At 47.0% G+C, this 18,497-nt stretch overlaps 1 protein-coding gene across 2 annotated transcripts in view; it reads right to left on the bottom strand.

Annotated features, from left to right (window-relative positions):
• WLS (Wnt ligand secretion mediator) overlaps positions 1–12,181 on the bottom strand; it is a 34,447-nt gene extending 22,266 nt beyond the window's left edge. For both annotated transcript variants that reach the window (XR_012804036.1, XM_075615853.1), the window contains exon 1: positions 11,902–12,181. Coding sequence is in view for 1 of the 2 variants with exons in the window: in XM_075615853.1 (XP_075471968.1) it covers positions 11,902–12,007 (106 nt within the window). In the remaining variant the exon portion in view is untranslated. The remainder of the gene's footprint in view (positions 1–11,901) is intronic.
• Positions 12,182–18,497: the final 6,316 nt, after the last annotated feature.

The raw sequence follows: 18,497 nt of genomic DNA, 5'->3' as shown, positions 1-18,497 counted from the left end.
AGTCCTGCGGAGATTTCTGCTCCGAGGTTCATGAGACACTAACCAGTGCAGTTACCAGTGCAGTTACCAGTGCAGTAACCAGTGCAGTTTACCAGTGCAGTTTACCAGTGCAGTAACCAGTGCAGTAACCAGTGCAGTAACCAGTGCAGTAACCAGTGCAGTAACCAGTGCAGTTACCAGTGCAGTTACCAGTGCAGTTACCAGTGCAGTAACCAGTGCAGTAACCAGTGCAGTAACCAGTGCAGTTACCAGTGCAGTTACCAGTGCAGTTACCAGTGCAGTAACCAGTGCAGTTACCAGTGCAGTTACCAGTGCAGTTACCAGTGCAGTTACCAGTGCAGTTACCAGTGCAGTTACCAGTGTTCTTGACGGGGGATTTACGTGGATGTCCAATGGGAAGCGGCAACAGATGATGCTGCAGCTTCCTATTGGCCCACAAGATTTGCGAGCCATATTTTTCCTTTGGAGGGAGCTTCAAATCCAGTAACTTCAACTGTAAAGTATCTCAGGAACTGGTGGTTGCCAAGAGATGAAAGTAGTGGCGTTCAGCTCCGTAGCACTTCCGGTTCCTTTGGTATATATATACATATATATACATATATATATATATAAAAAAAACACAAGTGGGGGGTGATTGTTGCTTTAAAGCGGCAATCCAAACGGATGATTTTTTTTTTTTTACATGATTGTAGCAGGGGGTTTCTCCGGAGCTGAACCCCATTAATTTCAGCTTCGGGGACCCCCTGCTTCCAGAGATAGTGAGGGTTCACATTATGGCGGCGTTTAAGCGCTCCCGCACCCTGCAGGCCAATAGGAAGCCGTGACATCATCCACTCCGGCTTCCAATTGGCCCATGTGAGGAGGGAGCTTTAAGCCTCCAGAACAGCTACTGGCACCCCCTACGGAGGTAAGAATCTCTGGAAACAGGGGGTCTCCGGAGCAGAAATTAATGGGGCTCAGCAGAGGAGACCCAGTGCTTCAAATCTGTGTTAAAAACAAAACTGGCATGAATTGCTCCTTTATTACCGAGTATCAACATTCTTGTCCCCAGCGAGACTTTTTTTTTTGTAATAAATATTCAGTTTATTATGTCTTGTGTATTATTTCTATACATAGTTGGGGCTATATATAAATAAAAAATACAATACAAACCACGGGAAGTGTGTGATGAAAATGCAAGGAAAGGAAAATAGTACCATCAAATAAAAATGGAATGATTGGGACGTCCAGGTTGGACAGGGACTGCGATGTATGTAGAGTTTGTGCGCGTCTCAGTCACGGAGTCTCAAATCATCCCCAACAAAGAAAATACTCAATGTAAACAGCCTCGCAAAACGAAAAATGCACAAAACTTTCATTAATTTATTTGTTTAACATAGGGTTGAAGCAGGTGGTCTCCGGAGCTGAACCCCATTAATTTGAGCTTGGGGGACCCCCAGCTTCCCGAGATACTTACAAAAAGGAGGTGCCTGTATCTGCAAAGTTTAACGTTCCCGCGTCACACGGGCCAATAGGAAGCGGAACCTGATTCCGTCACAGCTTCCTATTGGCGCGGGAGTTTTGACACGTCGCCATTATTTGAACCCTGCTAACCGGGCAGCTACCGGCACCTCCTACGGAAGTATCTCTGGAACCAAGGGGTCACTGGAGCTGAAATGAATGGGATTCAGCCCCGGGGCCCCCTGCTTCAATCCTATGCTTATAAAATATAGATATTCTTTTTTTAAATCGCCGGCTTGCATTCCCGCTGTAATATCCGACCTCTGAGCGAACAGGACGGCACATTATTCCATGTCCTCACAGTTTGACAACTAGCCGTCACGGTAAAAGACTTAACAGTCCAAGTATAAAATAAAGTACCTAACAGAGCTGATATTCAGCATTAGTACAACGCAGAAAAATTAGCCCAACATGGCAAATAACAGTATTATCATTCAGCACAAGAACTGGCCCGCTTTCATTTCAAAGCACTGGATCTGCACCGCGACACACAGTCCAATACAACTACATACAAAAATAGGTCAATGACATGCATACATGCAGTTTTGATGAAGCATTTTAATGTTTTATGTTAAAATGTAATAAGAAACAGTGCATCATAAGAGAGAGAAGGGGGGGAGGGCTGTTTAGCTGTAACATTTATGTTCAGCCTCTATTAAAAACATACAAGTACTTTGATTAGTGGAATTTTAGTGTTCTGTATTTTATAATTGAAAATAAATACACATTTTGCATGTCGTCGTCAGAGAGCTTGAGCAATGCAAATTCCAACGGCTGCTTGTATTTACTAAGCAGCACGGAAAGGGTTAAACGCGTATGGGAAACATATACACTTTAGCCCGTTGCATTACTAGAAACAGCTAGTTATTTTTTTTATGAGGTTTAAGCAGATCAAACTGGTGCAAAAATCTAATCTTGAGAGAAATAACGCCAAAGCCGCACTCCCCCCGGACTTCCAGTTCCTCCGTGTTCCCTGCTGCCCAAACCATTTCACCCAATTCCCAATAACACTAACACCAGTTTGGATGTAAAATGGCCACAGCATTTATTAAATACATCACACACTTGCCAGCGACATTTAACATAACTTAACCGTTTAAACATCAAGTTTACAACAACCGTATCCAGCCAGGCATTGACCACCTCGGGCCAATGGCCGCGTCACACCGTACTCTCCAAAGGTCAGCGCTAGCCCTGCCGCAAGGCTATCGGCATTGCTACTACCTTACCATGGCCCATAGATGGGCAAAACCAGGTAACCACTTTCACCAACTTCCACTGGTAAGCAATATTCAGGGGTGAAGGGGGGGGGAGAAAGAAGGGGTGGGAGACCTGTTCTCAGTTGTCCTAAAATGGCTGCCCCTGCTGCCTGTTAACCCTCTTTTCTCTCCTATACTTAACCCCACACCATCATCCAATCTCCAGATCTCCCACATGTCAAACACCTTAACCCGTTCATTACCCCACAGGGTTCCGTCACTACAGTCACGGACCCTACCCCCTATAGTCAATGGCCCTGCTAGAAGTCAACAAAAAATGCTACGATCTATAGGTGGTGATGCCATAAGAATGGACATTTGAAATGAATTGCCAGGGTATAGAACTCCACTTCTCTGTGCTCAGCATGTTAAGGTCATGCAACAAGTGGAATTCAAGCTAGGAACAGGTCTGTCTGGGAAGTAGCAAAAGTCTTCAATACGCTACCACAGCAGCACTAAGGGGTGGTCAACTTCAGTCCTCAAGAGCTACAACAGGTCCGGTTTTAAGGATATCCCTGCTTCAGCACAGGTGGCTCAATGAGTGAGAGCCCAACCAGATACGTCTAACCTGAAGTCGTGTTTGTTAGAATTGTTCGTCGCGATTCTACTCTCTGGTCGGCAACACGTTAAGTTGGGGCAGAAATGACAATATCGGAACCCCTCTGCTTCTGGGTTTAAATGTAAAGGCACCAGGAGTCAGGCGCGTGGAATATTAAAAGGCCCAGACCAGTGGTGGCTAACTCCAGTTCTCAAAGGCTTGTTGACTGAGCCACCAGTGCTGAAGCAGAGATATTCTTAAAACATGGACCGGTGGCCCTTGAGGACTGGAGTTGGCCACGCCTGACTTAGGACATACATGAAAACAAGGAGGTTACTCTCAATGTATTTTTTCCTGTTAAAATATTTTATAAATAAAATATAAAAACACACACACACACACACACACACACACACACACACACACACACACACACACACACACACACACACACACACGATATGTAACTCACTGCAAACTCCCATGATGCTAAATCAGCTGAAACATCAATACAAAAAGTACATTTTACACAGTGCCAAGTTTAGTGATGAGTGCTAAAAGGTGTTTGCTGTCTGCTGGATGATAAGGTCTCCCGGGAACGAAAGGACTTGCAGCAAGTACGAAAGCTCTGCTCTGACCTGAATAACCTGGGTTTGGCTGTGTGTTTCGCTCATTATGCCGGTTTCGTGGAAGTGAGGATCGTTAACATTTCATTCGCTTTAAAAACAAAAACGTCTGGCATTTCCTCACGGCTGTGAACATGCGTGTGCGTGTGCTTAGTATGGCCACTGCAAGTCTGCGTATCAAATCACTGGGAGAAACTGTGAATGGCTTGTTCCTACATATGTGAAGGTACTAGCATAGCATGCCCTAAATGCCCAGCGACTAGAAATAATTCCAAGATCAGTGACCGGATACAGAGACCGTTTTCAGACTTTCCTGTAAAGTTAAAAGCGTTTTTTTGTGTGTGTTTTTTTTTTAAAGTACTTGTATATGTAAAATTGAACGAGTGTCTAAATGATTGTTCTTTTCTTCCCAATCTTCATCCACAAATTAAACGACCACTATAAGAAGACACATTTCAGAGTATTTGTAGCCCCCCAAAAAGCTCATGATATAATAATTTACCCAGGACACCTTTTTGGTATGAGTTTAAAGAAAAAAAATAATTAGTACTGACACAAACAGCACACCTGTGAGCATGCGACTGGTGTATGGCAAGGGTTAATACACACCGATACCTCACGCTCACCTCCGCAGGGTGCCCCAAATTAGTAATATCTCCCGTGCAGGGTTTTTGGTCAGTTTATTAGGAAAAATATGCCAGTAACACCCAGCAAAATGTGGCCGAAAATGGCTGCACCTTTAAGCACAGCCATACCAGACGTGCATTGTGTCTATAACACCTCAGAAAAAGTAGGGCATTTTAAATTGGCAACTGACCCCTGGACTTGCACCGCAAACAAGCCTTTGGAAAGTCTCAATTGCATTATGTCTACATTGATTAATCCTGGTGACGTCGTCCTGTGGTGTCGACTTCTCCCAGGCACCAATTCTGCTCAATTACCTCCTGCGGTGAGGATTCAGCACTGTCCGCTGCACACGTATAATACCACGCAGTCATTACACTAACCAACAGCAGCGTGGCACAAAGAAACGAGCTCATTTCGCTGGGCCGTACTCTGTCTAACTATTTACATTCTGGAAGAAAATATTTTATAAGCACCTACTGGATTATTACAAAGGGAAAATATTTATGTTGTACAGAGAGAAAAAAAAACACAGAAATGTCATTAAATACAGTGAATCAAAATCTAAAATGTGCAGCTACATGGAATTAAATGGAACAAACACCTGTTTATGTCCTGAATTAAAATAAATATATATATATATATATATATATATATATATATATGTAAATACGGGTTTTTGTCACTTTTTTTACTCACCATAACTTAACTCAGTATTATGGTATATATATATATAAATATATATATATATATATATATATTTTTTTTTAAATCAATCATTTTTGAAGTTTGGATTTTTTTTAATGTTTAATTACGAGAGAAAAGAGAAAATAAGGGCTGCGTGACCCATCGAAACTTAAAATCACAATGATTGAAAACAGGAAAACATACAAAGAGAGGCAGGTTCCGGGAAGGAATGTAAAAAGAATCCTTTAGAAGTGGAGACCGTGCTAATGAGTCGTTTCGTTTAGCCAGGTTCCGACATTTATTTACTGAAAACATTACGCTCGGGCAATACAGCTGCAACAGTTATGTATCTGCCTCCGAAAACAGGATTTAACTTGCACAAGGGAACACAGAGACTAGACCAGACAACCCCGGGATAGCTCACTTATTCTCTCTACTTAAAAGCATTCCTGGACAGAGCTGTAATTACTTCAAAAGATGGTATTTTTATTACACAAATCTAATGACATTAAAGAAGCAAGTCTACTGGTGACCAGTTTATATTCTAGTGAACACTTTATAGGTTGGATTTAAAAACATTGTAATATTTATTTCATAATTTAAGATACATATTATAAAATGTAATGTGATATAAATGTCTATCTTAAAGCCAATCAAATTCTTCCAAATCTGCACTGCTAGGGTCCTACATAAACCAGCGATCTACAGAGATAGAGGGGTACCCCCTCCAAAAAAAATATTTATATAATACACCATTTTAGAGAAAATCGAGTCGATTTATCAAGCGGCAATCCTGCTTAACCGAGAAAAGAAAAAGAAGGATCTTCAAAGTTGTTACCGTTGTAATCCAATATTTGTAATACTATATATGTATATAGTACATACAATTAACATATGTGCGCCAAAATATTTGACTAAAACCACTTTTGACGCTTAAGACAAAAGTGACAGTGTGCTCATTTGGATGCTATTTCCCAGAATCCTTGGCTGCAGTGGAAGCACTGTGCTGCAGACCTCTCAGACGTGTGAATGTGCTCACAAGTGATATTTTTATTTCCTGTGTGCGGTACGGGGGAGGATGTGTCGCTTTTTTACCCACCATAACATCTTTAATGACGCTTAAGGCGTTATTGGTAAAATAAGTATTGGTAAAATAAGGTTTGTACATAAGCTCACAAAGCACAACACAATTTTTGTGCGTTAATTTTACGCTCAAAAATCCGTGTGCGAACACACATTTACCAAAGGACATTGAGAAACTAATAGCTATTAATTTTCATTTCACACGGCAACTGCACGCTATTAAATATTTAGGTGTTTTACTTACAATTATAAAACGCTCTATTGGGCAAATTTCCCAATTACTCCAAACAGAGAGGATATCAGAATATGGTCCTCATATGATATTTAATGGATTGGAAAGATACAATGTATTACAATGAACTTGCTCCCTCACATTTCTATTTGCTTCAGACCCTTGCAGTGCGGGTTATATTACAAGACATTCTTTCCCTTCAATCCTTAATCACCAAGTTCATATGGAACTATAAGAAATGAAGAGTAAGGGGAAGGATTCTTGAAAGACCGACATTGGCAGGAGGTTTAGCAGTACCTGGCTCGTTGTCATACTATATGAAGAGAGCGGCTCAATCCTGCCAGATTTCCCGATGGCATGTCGATCCCAACCTAAAAAGGTGGGCAGCATTAGGAAAGGAAGCCTGCTTCCCACTGCATTTGAACAAACTAACCTGGTCTCAGAAATTGGTAATTAAAACTATCAGAGAGCCATTGTCTTCAATGACCAACTCATTGGAAATCTGGGAGGCTACTAAATTTAGATGCTCACTGACCACCAAACGATCACTAATGACCCCCATATATTTGGTCATCCAGATTTTGCTCCTGGTCTGAACAGTAAAGGTTTCAAAATCTGGAAGCAGAAAGGAATATTTAGCCTTGGAGACTGGTAACAATATCAAAACATTTGAACAAATTAGATCAGAAAAAGATATATCCCATTCTGAATGTTTTAGATACCTCCAGCTTCAAGCATTTTATAATAAGCATCTTCCCTTCTCCCCGTTAACAATTTTTGAAAAGCTCTGTATATTAGAGACAGCCACTGGTGGACTTCCATCACAAATGTATAAAGAGGTAACCTGTTCAGGCTCAGAGAACACACAAAAACTGCACTATATGCCTAATTGGGAGAGTCTGCCTTGGGCGAGGTCGAGGAGGACTGGAATTACATTTTTATATCGGCCGCTAAAAGATCAATATGCACTACGTTAAAGGAGAATGCATATGAAGTTTTAATGAGATGGTATCTCACCCCTATAAAACTCTCAATTTATTCCAGGCTATTCCCAAATGTGTCCAAAAGAACGCGAGGGAACCGGCTGATGTGCTGCACACTGTGTGCTGTGCTCTGGCCCTCAGGTTGCATCGCTCTGGTTGAAAAATAAAAAATTGGTTACAGAGGATTTTGGGCCTTACTATTCCTATGGACCCTTGGTTATTCCCCCTAAACAGGGTTTTTCCAGGTACAAAAGTAAATTTATTGCACATTTTGCTACTGCAACAAGATGTGAGATTGCAGCATTAGGCCTCGGACACGCTTACCGCTGGCGTGCTGAGGCGCGCTGAGGCACAGGGAAAGCGGGTGCTTTCCCTGGCCTTGCGGTTGCTTACCGCAAGCGCTCTCAGCAGTCGTCAGCGGGCGGTCCGGGGGCGGGCGCGTCACTGGCCGGGGGCGGGCCAGTGACGTCACGGAGCTGGTTCGCCCTCATTGGGCGAACCGCTCACGTGACCGGCCTGTCTCGCCGGCAAGTGGGGGAATTTTAAATTCCCCCAAGACCTGCGCTTCCGCAAGCGCGCAGAAGCTCAGGTGAGCCCCTACTAAAGCCGCTCTAATTGCGACTGTAGGGGCTCAGTGCTGAGCGGGAGCGCGCGTCAGCATGCTTCCGCAAGCACGCAGGCAACATGGACGAGGCCTTATGGAAACAAAAAGATGCCCCATCAATTTCTAAAATTCGGAATAGAATTTGGTTCGTCTGCCGGATGGAGAAATGAATGAGTTTGGTTAATGACACTGGCACTAAAATTCCAAAAAGTTTGGCTACCCCAAACAGATATGCCAGGGGTGAGTATAGCCATAGCTTTGCTTTAACAGTGGAAAATGCATTCTCTTTTGACGAGAAGTGGAGATGTGTTGCCACTGACCTTCACCTCTGGTCCTAACATGGACTACCTACCCTTTCATTAAAAATGAGTACAGTATTTTGATATATTCAGGGAAATGTAAATGTATCACTCCCTTTTCCTGTGCTGTTTCCGAGTAGGTTTAACGATATGGGGGAAGTTATGTGAAGTTCCTAAAATAAATTTGATCACTTTATACCCAGGAAGGAGAAATAAAGTAAATTGACAAAATTAACCACTCCAAATGTTCAGTCCCCATTGTAAATGAAAACAAAGTGTTTCAAAAATACTTTAACTTTTTTTATCTCGCTGTTCTCGTGTTTTTGTTGTTGTTTTTTTTATTACTATGTATTGATTTTTATATTGCTATAAAAAGCAAGAGTACTTCACTGTTTAAATTGCGTCAAAAATGTTACATTTAACCCAATAAATATCTAAATGCCTTTAGTTCACTTGACCCTTATGGCGTATATATAGTGGGGCAACATGAAGGTCCCAGATGAAACAAATACAAATCCTATTGCTTTTGCCCCTGTGTCTGCAGTTCTCAGAATCTTGTTTTCATAATAAAGTCATGACCTCTTTTTCTATAAAGCATAGAAATTGGTTCCAGCCAACGACCCAAACTGCCGCCTGGATGTACTATAGTGGGAAAAAAAAATGTTTCAGAAAGTATTATTTATGAATAAAGCGCTGACACAGTCTGCAGGACGGTACAACGGGGGAACAGGAGTCACGTGAAGTAGAACGACATACAAAACTAAAAACAAATGAATTACAGATACAATAGGTACACCTTGCTCGTGGGAGCTTGCAATCTAGAGGTCTCACAAGTTATCAGGAAACGGGTTGATAAATATGTAATGCACAAAATAAATATTAAATGATGTAATAAGCGGATTTTGCCACCAAATCATCTATAATGCTGCACTTTCTGTAGTAGCCATAGTGAAACTGATCAATAGGTTTATTGTGATTGTTTACACACGTCCTCAGTATAGTAATATTATCCTGGCTAAAGATGCAATCAATGGTTAACAATGACATGAAGTGTACCGAGTGGTCTCTACACACAGACTGTTCTAGAATTATCCGTTTAGCTGGAAGGGGCTCTGAAGATTATAACAGGATTCTTACTTTACTTACTTATAAAGTATCCCTCCAAGATCCTCCGTCCTTATTCTATAGTTCACCGATTATAAATTGTTAATGGCGCTGATCCAAATTGTGCATAATTATGTAAAATAAAACTCACAAAAGGAGAAATTAAGCATATCAAAAGCCGACATTTTGTCACCTATCAGCCCTTAATTTTTAAATAATTAGGATGATTAAATCGATACACACGGGGGTGATCAGAGTTGTGTTGAAGTATAGTATAGTACAGTATAGTATAGTACAGTATAGTACAGTATAGTATAGTACAGTATAGTACAGTATAGTACAGTATAGTACAGTATAGTACACGCAGTACAGTATACGCTGCGAAATCTGAATGCACTAGGGAAAAAAAGTTGAACAAAATGTCAAATAAGGACATTTGTTTTTGCAGACAAGGTGACTGAGAAATGACATTATAGACTGACAGTAAATTCTAACAGAAGTAATGACGCAGAACATTAATATCTAAAATATGTAGTCCTAACTGCTGTATCAACCAAGCTTCAATGCCAGTGTATCATGCTTAAATAAACTAACGCAAGAGAGAAATAACCCAACATGCATCCTAATTCAGTACAAGACTTTTGTGGGTTGTGCACTTTTCTTTTATTTTTTTTCCCCATACAAATAATAAACCTTTTATGAAGCCAAAAAAGGCAGAGTGCTGCTTAATATAATCCAATCTTTGTCTTTAGTGCACATCGACGTAATCAAATAATTCCAGCATATCCTCATATATGCAACAGTGAGAGATGGTACAGTGTGGGAGAGGCAAATATTTGTATACGTTTAAGTGCTTACAAACTAGGAGATTGTGTTTCATTCATTTCTTTACAAACATAAGGGTATACGTAAGTAAATTTGTGATCGCTGTGCAAAGCCAAGACAATGAACATGCATGTTTAACAATAATAATAATAATAATCTTCCAGTTACCCTTCAGACATCAGGATGCTTCAGGGTTGGGTGAAATCATTTCCTTATTTAGCATAACTAAATCTGGCTGCATTGGGTTTCCTGTGCAAAGTGCTGCAAGTGACACTTTAGTTTCTTTGAAATTACCAGTTGAAGTAAAATGCAAATGCATCTAATTCCAGAGTATAATTAAAGGGAAAAAAGGGCATTTAAGGAAAAGTCTGATTTTGTGTTTGATGCATTACAAGTAGTGTATTGTCTCTTTTGTAAAGTGCTGTGTACATTAGTGACACACACACACACACACGGTGCTTTGAAACAAGCTAGAGCCGCATGTTTAGCAAAGATATTAAAAATAAAAGTTAAGAAACATACATTTTTAACATACTGCTTTTTACAGTGAATGATGAATCCAATCTGGTTTGTTCAGTGCTCAAAACAATTTCCCAGCTCACTATAGTTGAGTGTATCCGACTCCTCCCTGTTGTGTGCCTCAGCATTCACAAACAGAACTGGAGGAAATGGCAAAGAAAGTTCCCTGCAGAAGCTGAAATGTGCATGTCCTGAGCTCTGGGATCTCAGCCCTTAACATGGAGGAGGAGGAGGAGGACAGAGGGTTAGACATGGCACGTTCTGCACAACTCACAATCACATTTAATATGCAGCCTAGGTTTCTCTTATATAAGAGACTGTGTTGAACAAGCAATCTGCTCTCTACAAATATAATTCATTTATTTCCTATGCTTTAAAAACTCCATCGAAACTAGCTTATAATGTGAGATTTGGGGACTGCATAAAAACGATTGCCACACAAAGAAGTCATAGATGCTATTAATAATCGTTCGTCTGAGATATATATATTGCCTGTGTTGGCACCAAAACTTTTTTGTATTGATTTCCCCTGCAACCGCAGATGGAAATCACTTAAAGTATATCTTACCCCCAGCTCAGATAAAACTGCAGACAACCCAAGTTGTGCAGAACAGCCCCTGCAACACTGACCCATCCCTAACTCCCCACACACTCCCAACAAAGAATGTGATCAGCTCCCGGGGCTCAGCATGAGCGGGGTTACACAATCACCAGTGGATCCTGTTAAGTAGTTAAAAGCATACACAAAAAGTTCTCACAAGACCACTTCCCCTGATTAATATAGATCAGCTAATAATAAATATCATGTTTAAAGTTCATATTGATATAGGCCAAAGGAAAGAAGAAAGGACCCCCCATATATTTTAGTTTAGCCACTAGACTGGGATCTCTTTAGCAAGAGCCCCATGGGGATCTGCTCTCTGGGCTCATTAGATCCCAGTTGCTGGGCCAGTGATACTGTAACACGCGGGGAGAATCAGAGGGAACAAAGGGAAAAGTTTGCAGTGCAAACACTCACCGATCAGCCCCCCGACCAGGAAAGCCAGCACTTGGAAAACAAGCAGGGTCACCCCCAGCATGCACAGCTTTCTGGTGCTCATGTTCTCAATGATTGCCCCAGCCATGGTTAATGTGGGGTGTGCTGGCAGCCCGGGGCAGTCCGAGGATTAGGGGGGGCAGAGAGGAGACAGGATTCCTGGGATCTCTGCACGAGGAGAGTGGATTTAACCTCTGGATCTGGCTGCTGCAGCTCTCCCTCCTCCTGTCTGCAGCAGGAATTACAGGCAGAGCTCTGCTGCCTCCGGATTTAAAGGAGTCAAGTGACGCCCTCCCTGCGTGTACTCCACCCCACACTCACTGCAGCACAGCACTCCCTGCGTGTACTCCACCCCACACTCACTGCAGCACAGCACTCCCTGCGTGTACTCCACCCCACACTCCCTGCGTGTACTCCACCCCACACTCCCTGCGTGTACTCCACCCCACACTCACTGCAGCACAGCACTCCCTGCGTGTACTCCACCCCACACTCACTGCAGCACAACACTCCCTGCGTGTACTCCACCCCACACTCCCTGCGTGTACTCCACCCCACACTCCCTGCGTGTACTCTACCCCACACTCACTGCAGCACTCCCTGCGTGTACTCCACCCCACACTCCCTGCGTGTACTCTACCCCACACTCACTGCAGCACTCGCTGCGTGTACTCCACCCCACACTCCCTGCGTGTACTCTACCCCACACTCACTGCAGCACTCCCTGCGTGTACTCCACCCCACACACTGCAGCACTCCATGCGTGTACTCCACCCCACACTCCCTGCGTGTACTCTACCCCACACTCACTGCAGCACTCCCTGAGTGTACTCCACCCCACACTCCCTGCGTGTACTCTACCCCACACTCACTGCAGCACTCCCTGAGTGTACTCCACCCCACACTCCCTGCGTGTACTCTACCCCACACTCACTGCAGCACTCCCTGAGTGTACTCCACCCCACACTCCCTGCGTGTACTCTACCCCACACTCACCGCAGCACTCCCTGCGTGTACTCCACCCCACACTCCCTGCGTGTACTCCACACCACACTCACTGCAGCACAGCACTCCCTGCGTGAACTCCACCCCACACTCCCTGCGTGTACTCCACCCCACACTCACTGCGTGTACTCTACTCCACACTCCCTGCGTGTACTCTACCCCACACTCACTGCAGCACTCCCTGCGTGTACTCCACCCCACACTCCCTGCGTGTACTCCACCCCACACTCACTGCAGCACAGCACTCCCTGCGTGTACTCCACCCGACACTCCCTGCGTGTACTCCACCCCACACTCCCTGCGTGTACTCTACCCCACACTCACTGCAGCACTCCCTGCGTGTACTCCACCCCACACTCCCTGCGTGTGCTCTACCCCACACTCACTGCAGCACTCCCTGCGTGTACTCCACCCCACACTCCCTGCGTATACTCTACCCCACACTCACTGCAGCACTCCCTGCGTGTACTCCACCCCACACTCCCTGCGTGTACTCTACCCCACACACTGCAGCACTCCCTGCGTGTACTCCACCCCACACTCCCTGCGTGTACTCTACCCCACACTCACTGCAGCACTCCCTGAGTGTACTCCACCCCACACTCCCTGCGTGTACTCTACCCCACACTCACTGCAGCACTCCCTGAGTGTACTCCACCCCACACTCCCTGCGTGTACTCTACCCCACACTCACTGCAGCACTCCCTGCGTGTACTCCACCCCACACTCCCTGCGTGTACTCTACCCCACACTCACCGCAGCACTCCCTGCGTGTACTCCACCCCACACTCCCTGCGTGTACTCCACACCACACTCACTGCAGCACAGCACTCCCTGCGTGAACTCCACCCCACACTCCCTGCGTGTACTCCACCCCACACTCACTGCGTGTACTCTACTCCACACTCCCTGCGTGTACTCTACCCCACACTCACTGCAGCACTCCCTGCGTGTACTCCACCCCACACTCCCTGCGTGTACTCCACCCCACACTCACTGCAGCACAGCACTCCCTGCGTGTACTCCACCCCACACTCCCTGCGTGTACTCCACCCCACACTCCCTGCGTGTACTCTACCCCACACTCACTGCAGCACTCCCTGCGTGTACTCCACCCCACACTCCCTGCGTGTGCTCTACCCCACACTCACTGCAGCACTCCCTGCGTGTACTCCACCCCACACTCCCTGCGTATACTCTACCCCACACTCACTGCAGCACTCCCTGCGTGTACTCCACCCCACACTCCCTGCGTGTACTCTACCCCACACACTGCAGCACTCCCTGCGTGTACTCCACCCCACACTCCCTGCGTGTACTCTACCCCACACTCACTGCAGCACTCCCTGAGTGTACTCCACCCCACACTCCCTGCGTGTACTCTACCCCACACTCACTGCAGCACTCCCTGAGTGTACTCCACCCCACACTCCCTGCGTGTACTCTACCCCACACTCACTGCAGCACTCCCTGCGTGTACTCCACCCCACACTCCCTGCGTGTACTCTACCCCACACTCACTGCAGCACTCCCTGCGTGTACTCCACCCCACACTCCCTGCGTGTACTCTACCCCACACTCACCGCAGCACTCCCTGCGTGTACTCCACCCCACACTCCCTGCGTGTACTCCACACCACACTCACTGCAGCACAGCACTCCCTGCGTGAACTCCACCCCACACTCCCTGCGTGTACTCCACCCCACACTCACTGCGTGTACTCTACTCCACACTCCCTGCGTGTACTCTACCCCACACTCACTGCAGCACTCCCTGCGTGTACTCCACCCCACACTCCCTGCGTGTACTCCACCCCACACTCACTGAGTGTACTCTACCCCACACTCACTGCAGCACTCCCTGAGTGTACTCCACCCCACACTCCCTGCGTGTACTCTACCCCACACTCACTGCAGCACTCCCTGAGTGTACTCCACCCCACACTCCCTGCGTGTACTCCACCCCACACTCACTGCGTGTACTCTACCCCACACTCACTGCAGCACTCCCTGAGTGTACTCCACCCCACACTCCCTGCGTGTACTCTACCCCACACTCACTGCAGCACTCCCTGAGTGTACTCCACCCCACACTCCCTGCGTGTACTCTACCCCACACTCACTGCAGCACTCCCTGAGTGTACTCCACCCACACTCCATGCAGCACAGCACTCCCCCCAGCCCACAGTCCCTGTGTGTACTCCACCCCACACTCCCTTCAGCACAGCACTCCATGCGTAAACTCCCCCTCCCTGCAGCACAGCACTCCCTGCGCGTACTCTACACCACCCTCCCTGCAGCACATCACTCTCTGCGTGTACTCCCTCCCTGCAGCACAGCACGTGTACTCCCTCCCCACCCTCCCTGCAGCACAGCACTCCCTGCAGCACAGCACTCCCTGCGTGTACTCCCTCCCCACCCTCCCTGCAGCACAGCACTCCCTGCGTGTAATCCCTCCCCACCCTCCCTGCAGCACAGCACTCCCTGCGTGTAATCCCTCCCCACCCTCCCTGCAGGACAGCACTCCCTGCAGCTTAGCACTCCCTGCAGCAAAGCACTCCCTGCCCACCCTCCCTGCAGCACAGCACTCCCTGCCCACCCTCCCTGCAGCACAGCACTCCCTGCCCACCCTCCCTGCAGCACAGCACTCCCTGCCCACCCTCCCTGCAGCACAGCACTCCCTGCGTGTACTCCCTCCCCACCCTCCCTGCAGCACAGCACTCCCTGCAGCACAGCACTCCCTGCGTGTACTCCCTCCCCACCCTCCCTGCAGCACAGCACTCCCTGCCCACCCTCCCTGCAGCACAGCACTCCCTGCGTGTACTCCCTCCCCACCCTCCCTGCAGCATAGCACTCCCTGCGTGTACTCCCTCCCCACCCTCCCTGCAGCACAGCACTCCCTGCGTGTACTCCCTCCCCGCAGCACAGCACTCCCTGCATGTACTCCCTCCCCGCAGCACAGCACTCCCTGCATGTACTCCCTCCCCGCAGCACAGCACTCCCTGCGTGTACTCCCTCCCCACCCTCCCTGCAGCACTGCACTCCCTGCCCACCCTCCCTGCAGCACATCACTCCCTGCGTGTACTCCCTCCCCACCCTCCCTGCAGCACAGCACTCCCTGCAGCACAGCACTCCCTGCGTGTACTCCCTCCCCACCCTCCCTGCAGCACAGCACTCCCTGCCCACCCTCCCTGCAGCACAGCACTCCCTGCGTGTACTCCCTCCCCACCCTCCCTGCAGCATAGCACTCCCTGCGTGTACTCCCTCCCCACCCTCCCTGCAGCACAGCACTCCCTGCGTGTACTCCCTCCCCACCCTCCCTGCAGCACAGCACTCCCTGCGTGTACTCCCTCCCCACCCTCCCTGCAGCACAGCACTCCCTGCGTGTACTCCCTCCCCACCCTCCCTGCAGCACAGCACTCCCTGCGTGTACTCCCTCCCCGCAGCACAGCACTCCCTGCATGTATTCCCTCCCCGCAGCACAGCACTCCCTGCGTGTACTCCCTCCCCACCCCCCCTGCAGCACAGCACTCCCTGCCCACCCTCCCTGCAGCACAGCACTCCCTGCGTGTACTCCCTCCCCACCCTCCCTGCAGCACAGCACTCCCTGCAGCACAGCACTCCCTGCGTGTACTCCCTCCCTGCAGCACAGCACTCCCTGCGTTTACTCCCACCCCCCCCTGCAGCAGCACAGCACTCCCTGCGTGTACTCCCTCCCCACCCTCCCTGCAGCACAGCACTCCCTCCCCACCCTCCCTGCAGCACAGCACTCCCTCCCCACCCTCCCTGCAGCACAGCACTCCCTCCCCACCCAGGCCTGTGATGTGTTAGGAGAGGTAGGATAAGCCTGCGATGTGTTAGGAGAGGTAGGATAGGCCTGCGATGTGTTAGGAGAGGTAGGATAAGCCTGCGATGTGTTAGGAGAGGTAGGATAGGCCTGCGATGTGTAGCCAACACAAATAGAGAAGTGAATCTCACAGGATCAGAGTTAGGGTAGATTTCTTGCACACACATATGTGATAAATCTGTCATTGGAGAGAGGACACCTAACCAGTGAGTTAGACGGTAAACCTGATTGCCGGGCTCATTAAAGGGTTAAGGAAATGCCTTCTGTGGACACTTTGATAAAGCGCTATTTTTAGCACGAAACCAGTCAGAGGTTGCACTGTATAGCACCATGATGTCTGCCATGCAATAAAAGCTAGTTTTTTTAACTGCATATCTTGCCTAAGCCCCAGTTTTTTTGGAACTGCTGTGCTCCGTTTTTTTCCCTGCTTCGGGATCTCCCTTTAAGCCTGCTATACGTTGTGTTAACAGGGCTGCTCAACCCAGTCCTCAAGACCCACCCCAACAGGCCAGGTTTTAAGGATATCCCGGCTTCAGCACAGGTGGCTCAATCTACTGAGCCACTGATTGAGCCACCTGTGCTGAAGCTGGGATATCCTTAAAACCTGACCTGCTGGGGGGGAGGGGAGGGTATCTTGACGACTTGGAGTTGAGTACCCCTGTTAGAAGACTTTACCCAACTCAGAGCCGCGAACAACAAAATGGATATTATCCTTAATTTATGTGCCACTGATGCTAAAATGCCAATCATTTGCAATTTGCAGAGTCAAACAGTGGCCATGTTTAAGTAATGGGTTTACTGGCGCCATCCAGAAGTTTCTCATTTTGGTAAAAATTCTGAATAGCTTCACATGCTCTCCGCCTGTACCTGTAAAAACCGGGTGTACCTATTTCTGCCTGTCCGTGAAATCGAGGAGCGTTAGTTACACTGCCTCGCTCCCATTGGCTGAATCTCAGAACCTTCCGCTTATTACAGCTTGAAGGTCAAGGACGCTTTTGATAAACCGTGCACATGGGAAAGTGTCATTTCCGCTGCTATCCGAACATGAGAAGACACTGATTCTGTAAAGAGTTTGAAGCAGGGGGACCTGGTTCAATTTCCCTTGTGACTTTATCTCCCTGTGCTTCAGGCACTAAATCTATAGAGTGTAAGCTCACCTGGACAGGGGCTGTGCCTGTGTCTGTAACATTCCTATGTGCTGCGCACCGTGCGCTGTATTGTCATTGTGATGCGCTGGGAGAAAAGCGCTGTATGGAATAAAGTTATTATATGTAGACTTATGTATTCTATGGATATACTTTTGATTTATGGGGTCTAATATTCCGCTTTAAGATGGAAATAAATCAATTGCAATTTATCTATCACATGTTATCTGTTTTTGGTAGTTAATTAAAATAAATGTCTACTGAAACTCATTGCTTTGGATACAAATAATATGAGGACACTTTTTTTCTTAAGGGATCAATGCTTGTATACAGGCATACCCCACATTAACGTGCGCAATGGGACCGGAGCATGTATGTAAAGTGAAAATGTACTTAAAGTGAAGCACTACCTTTTTCCACTTATCGATGCATGTACTGTACTGCAATCCTCATATACGTGCATAACTGATGTAAATAACGCATTTGTAACAGGCTCTATAGTCTCCCTGCTTGCGCACAGCTTCGGTACAGGTAGGGAGCTGGTATTGCTGTTCAGGACGTGCTGACAGGCGTATGCGCGAG

Source organism: Ascaphus truei, chromosome 10 (genome assembly GCF_040206685.1).
Source record: "Ascaphus truei isolate aAscTru1 chromosome 10, aAscTru1.hap1, whole genome shotgun sequence".
Lineage (NCBI taxonomy): Eukaryota > Metazoa > Chordata > Amphibia > Anura > Ascaphidae > Ascaphus > Ascaphus truei.
The sequence above is the reverse complement of the archived record's forward strand: the minus strand, read 5'-3'. Positions and strand labels throughout refer to the sequence as shown.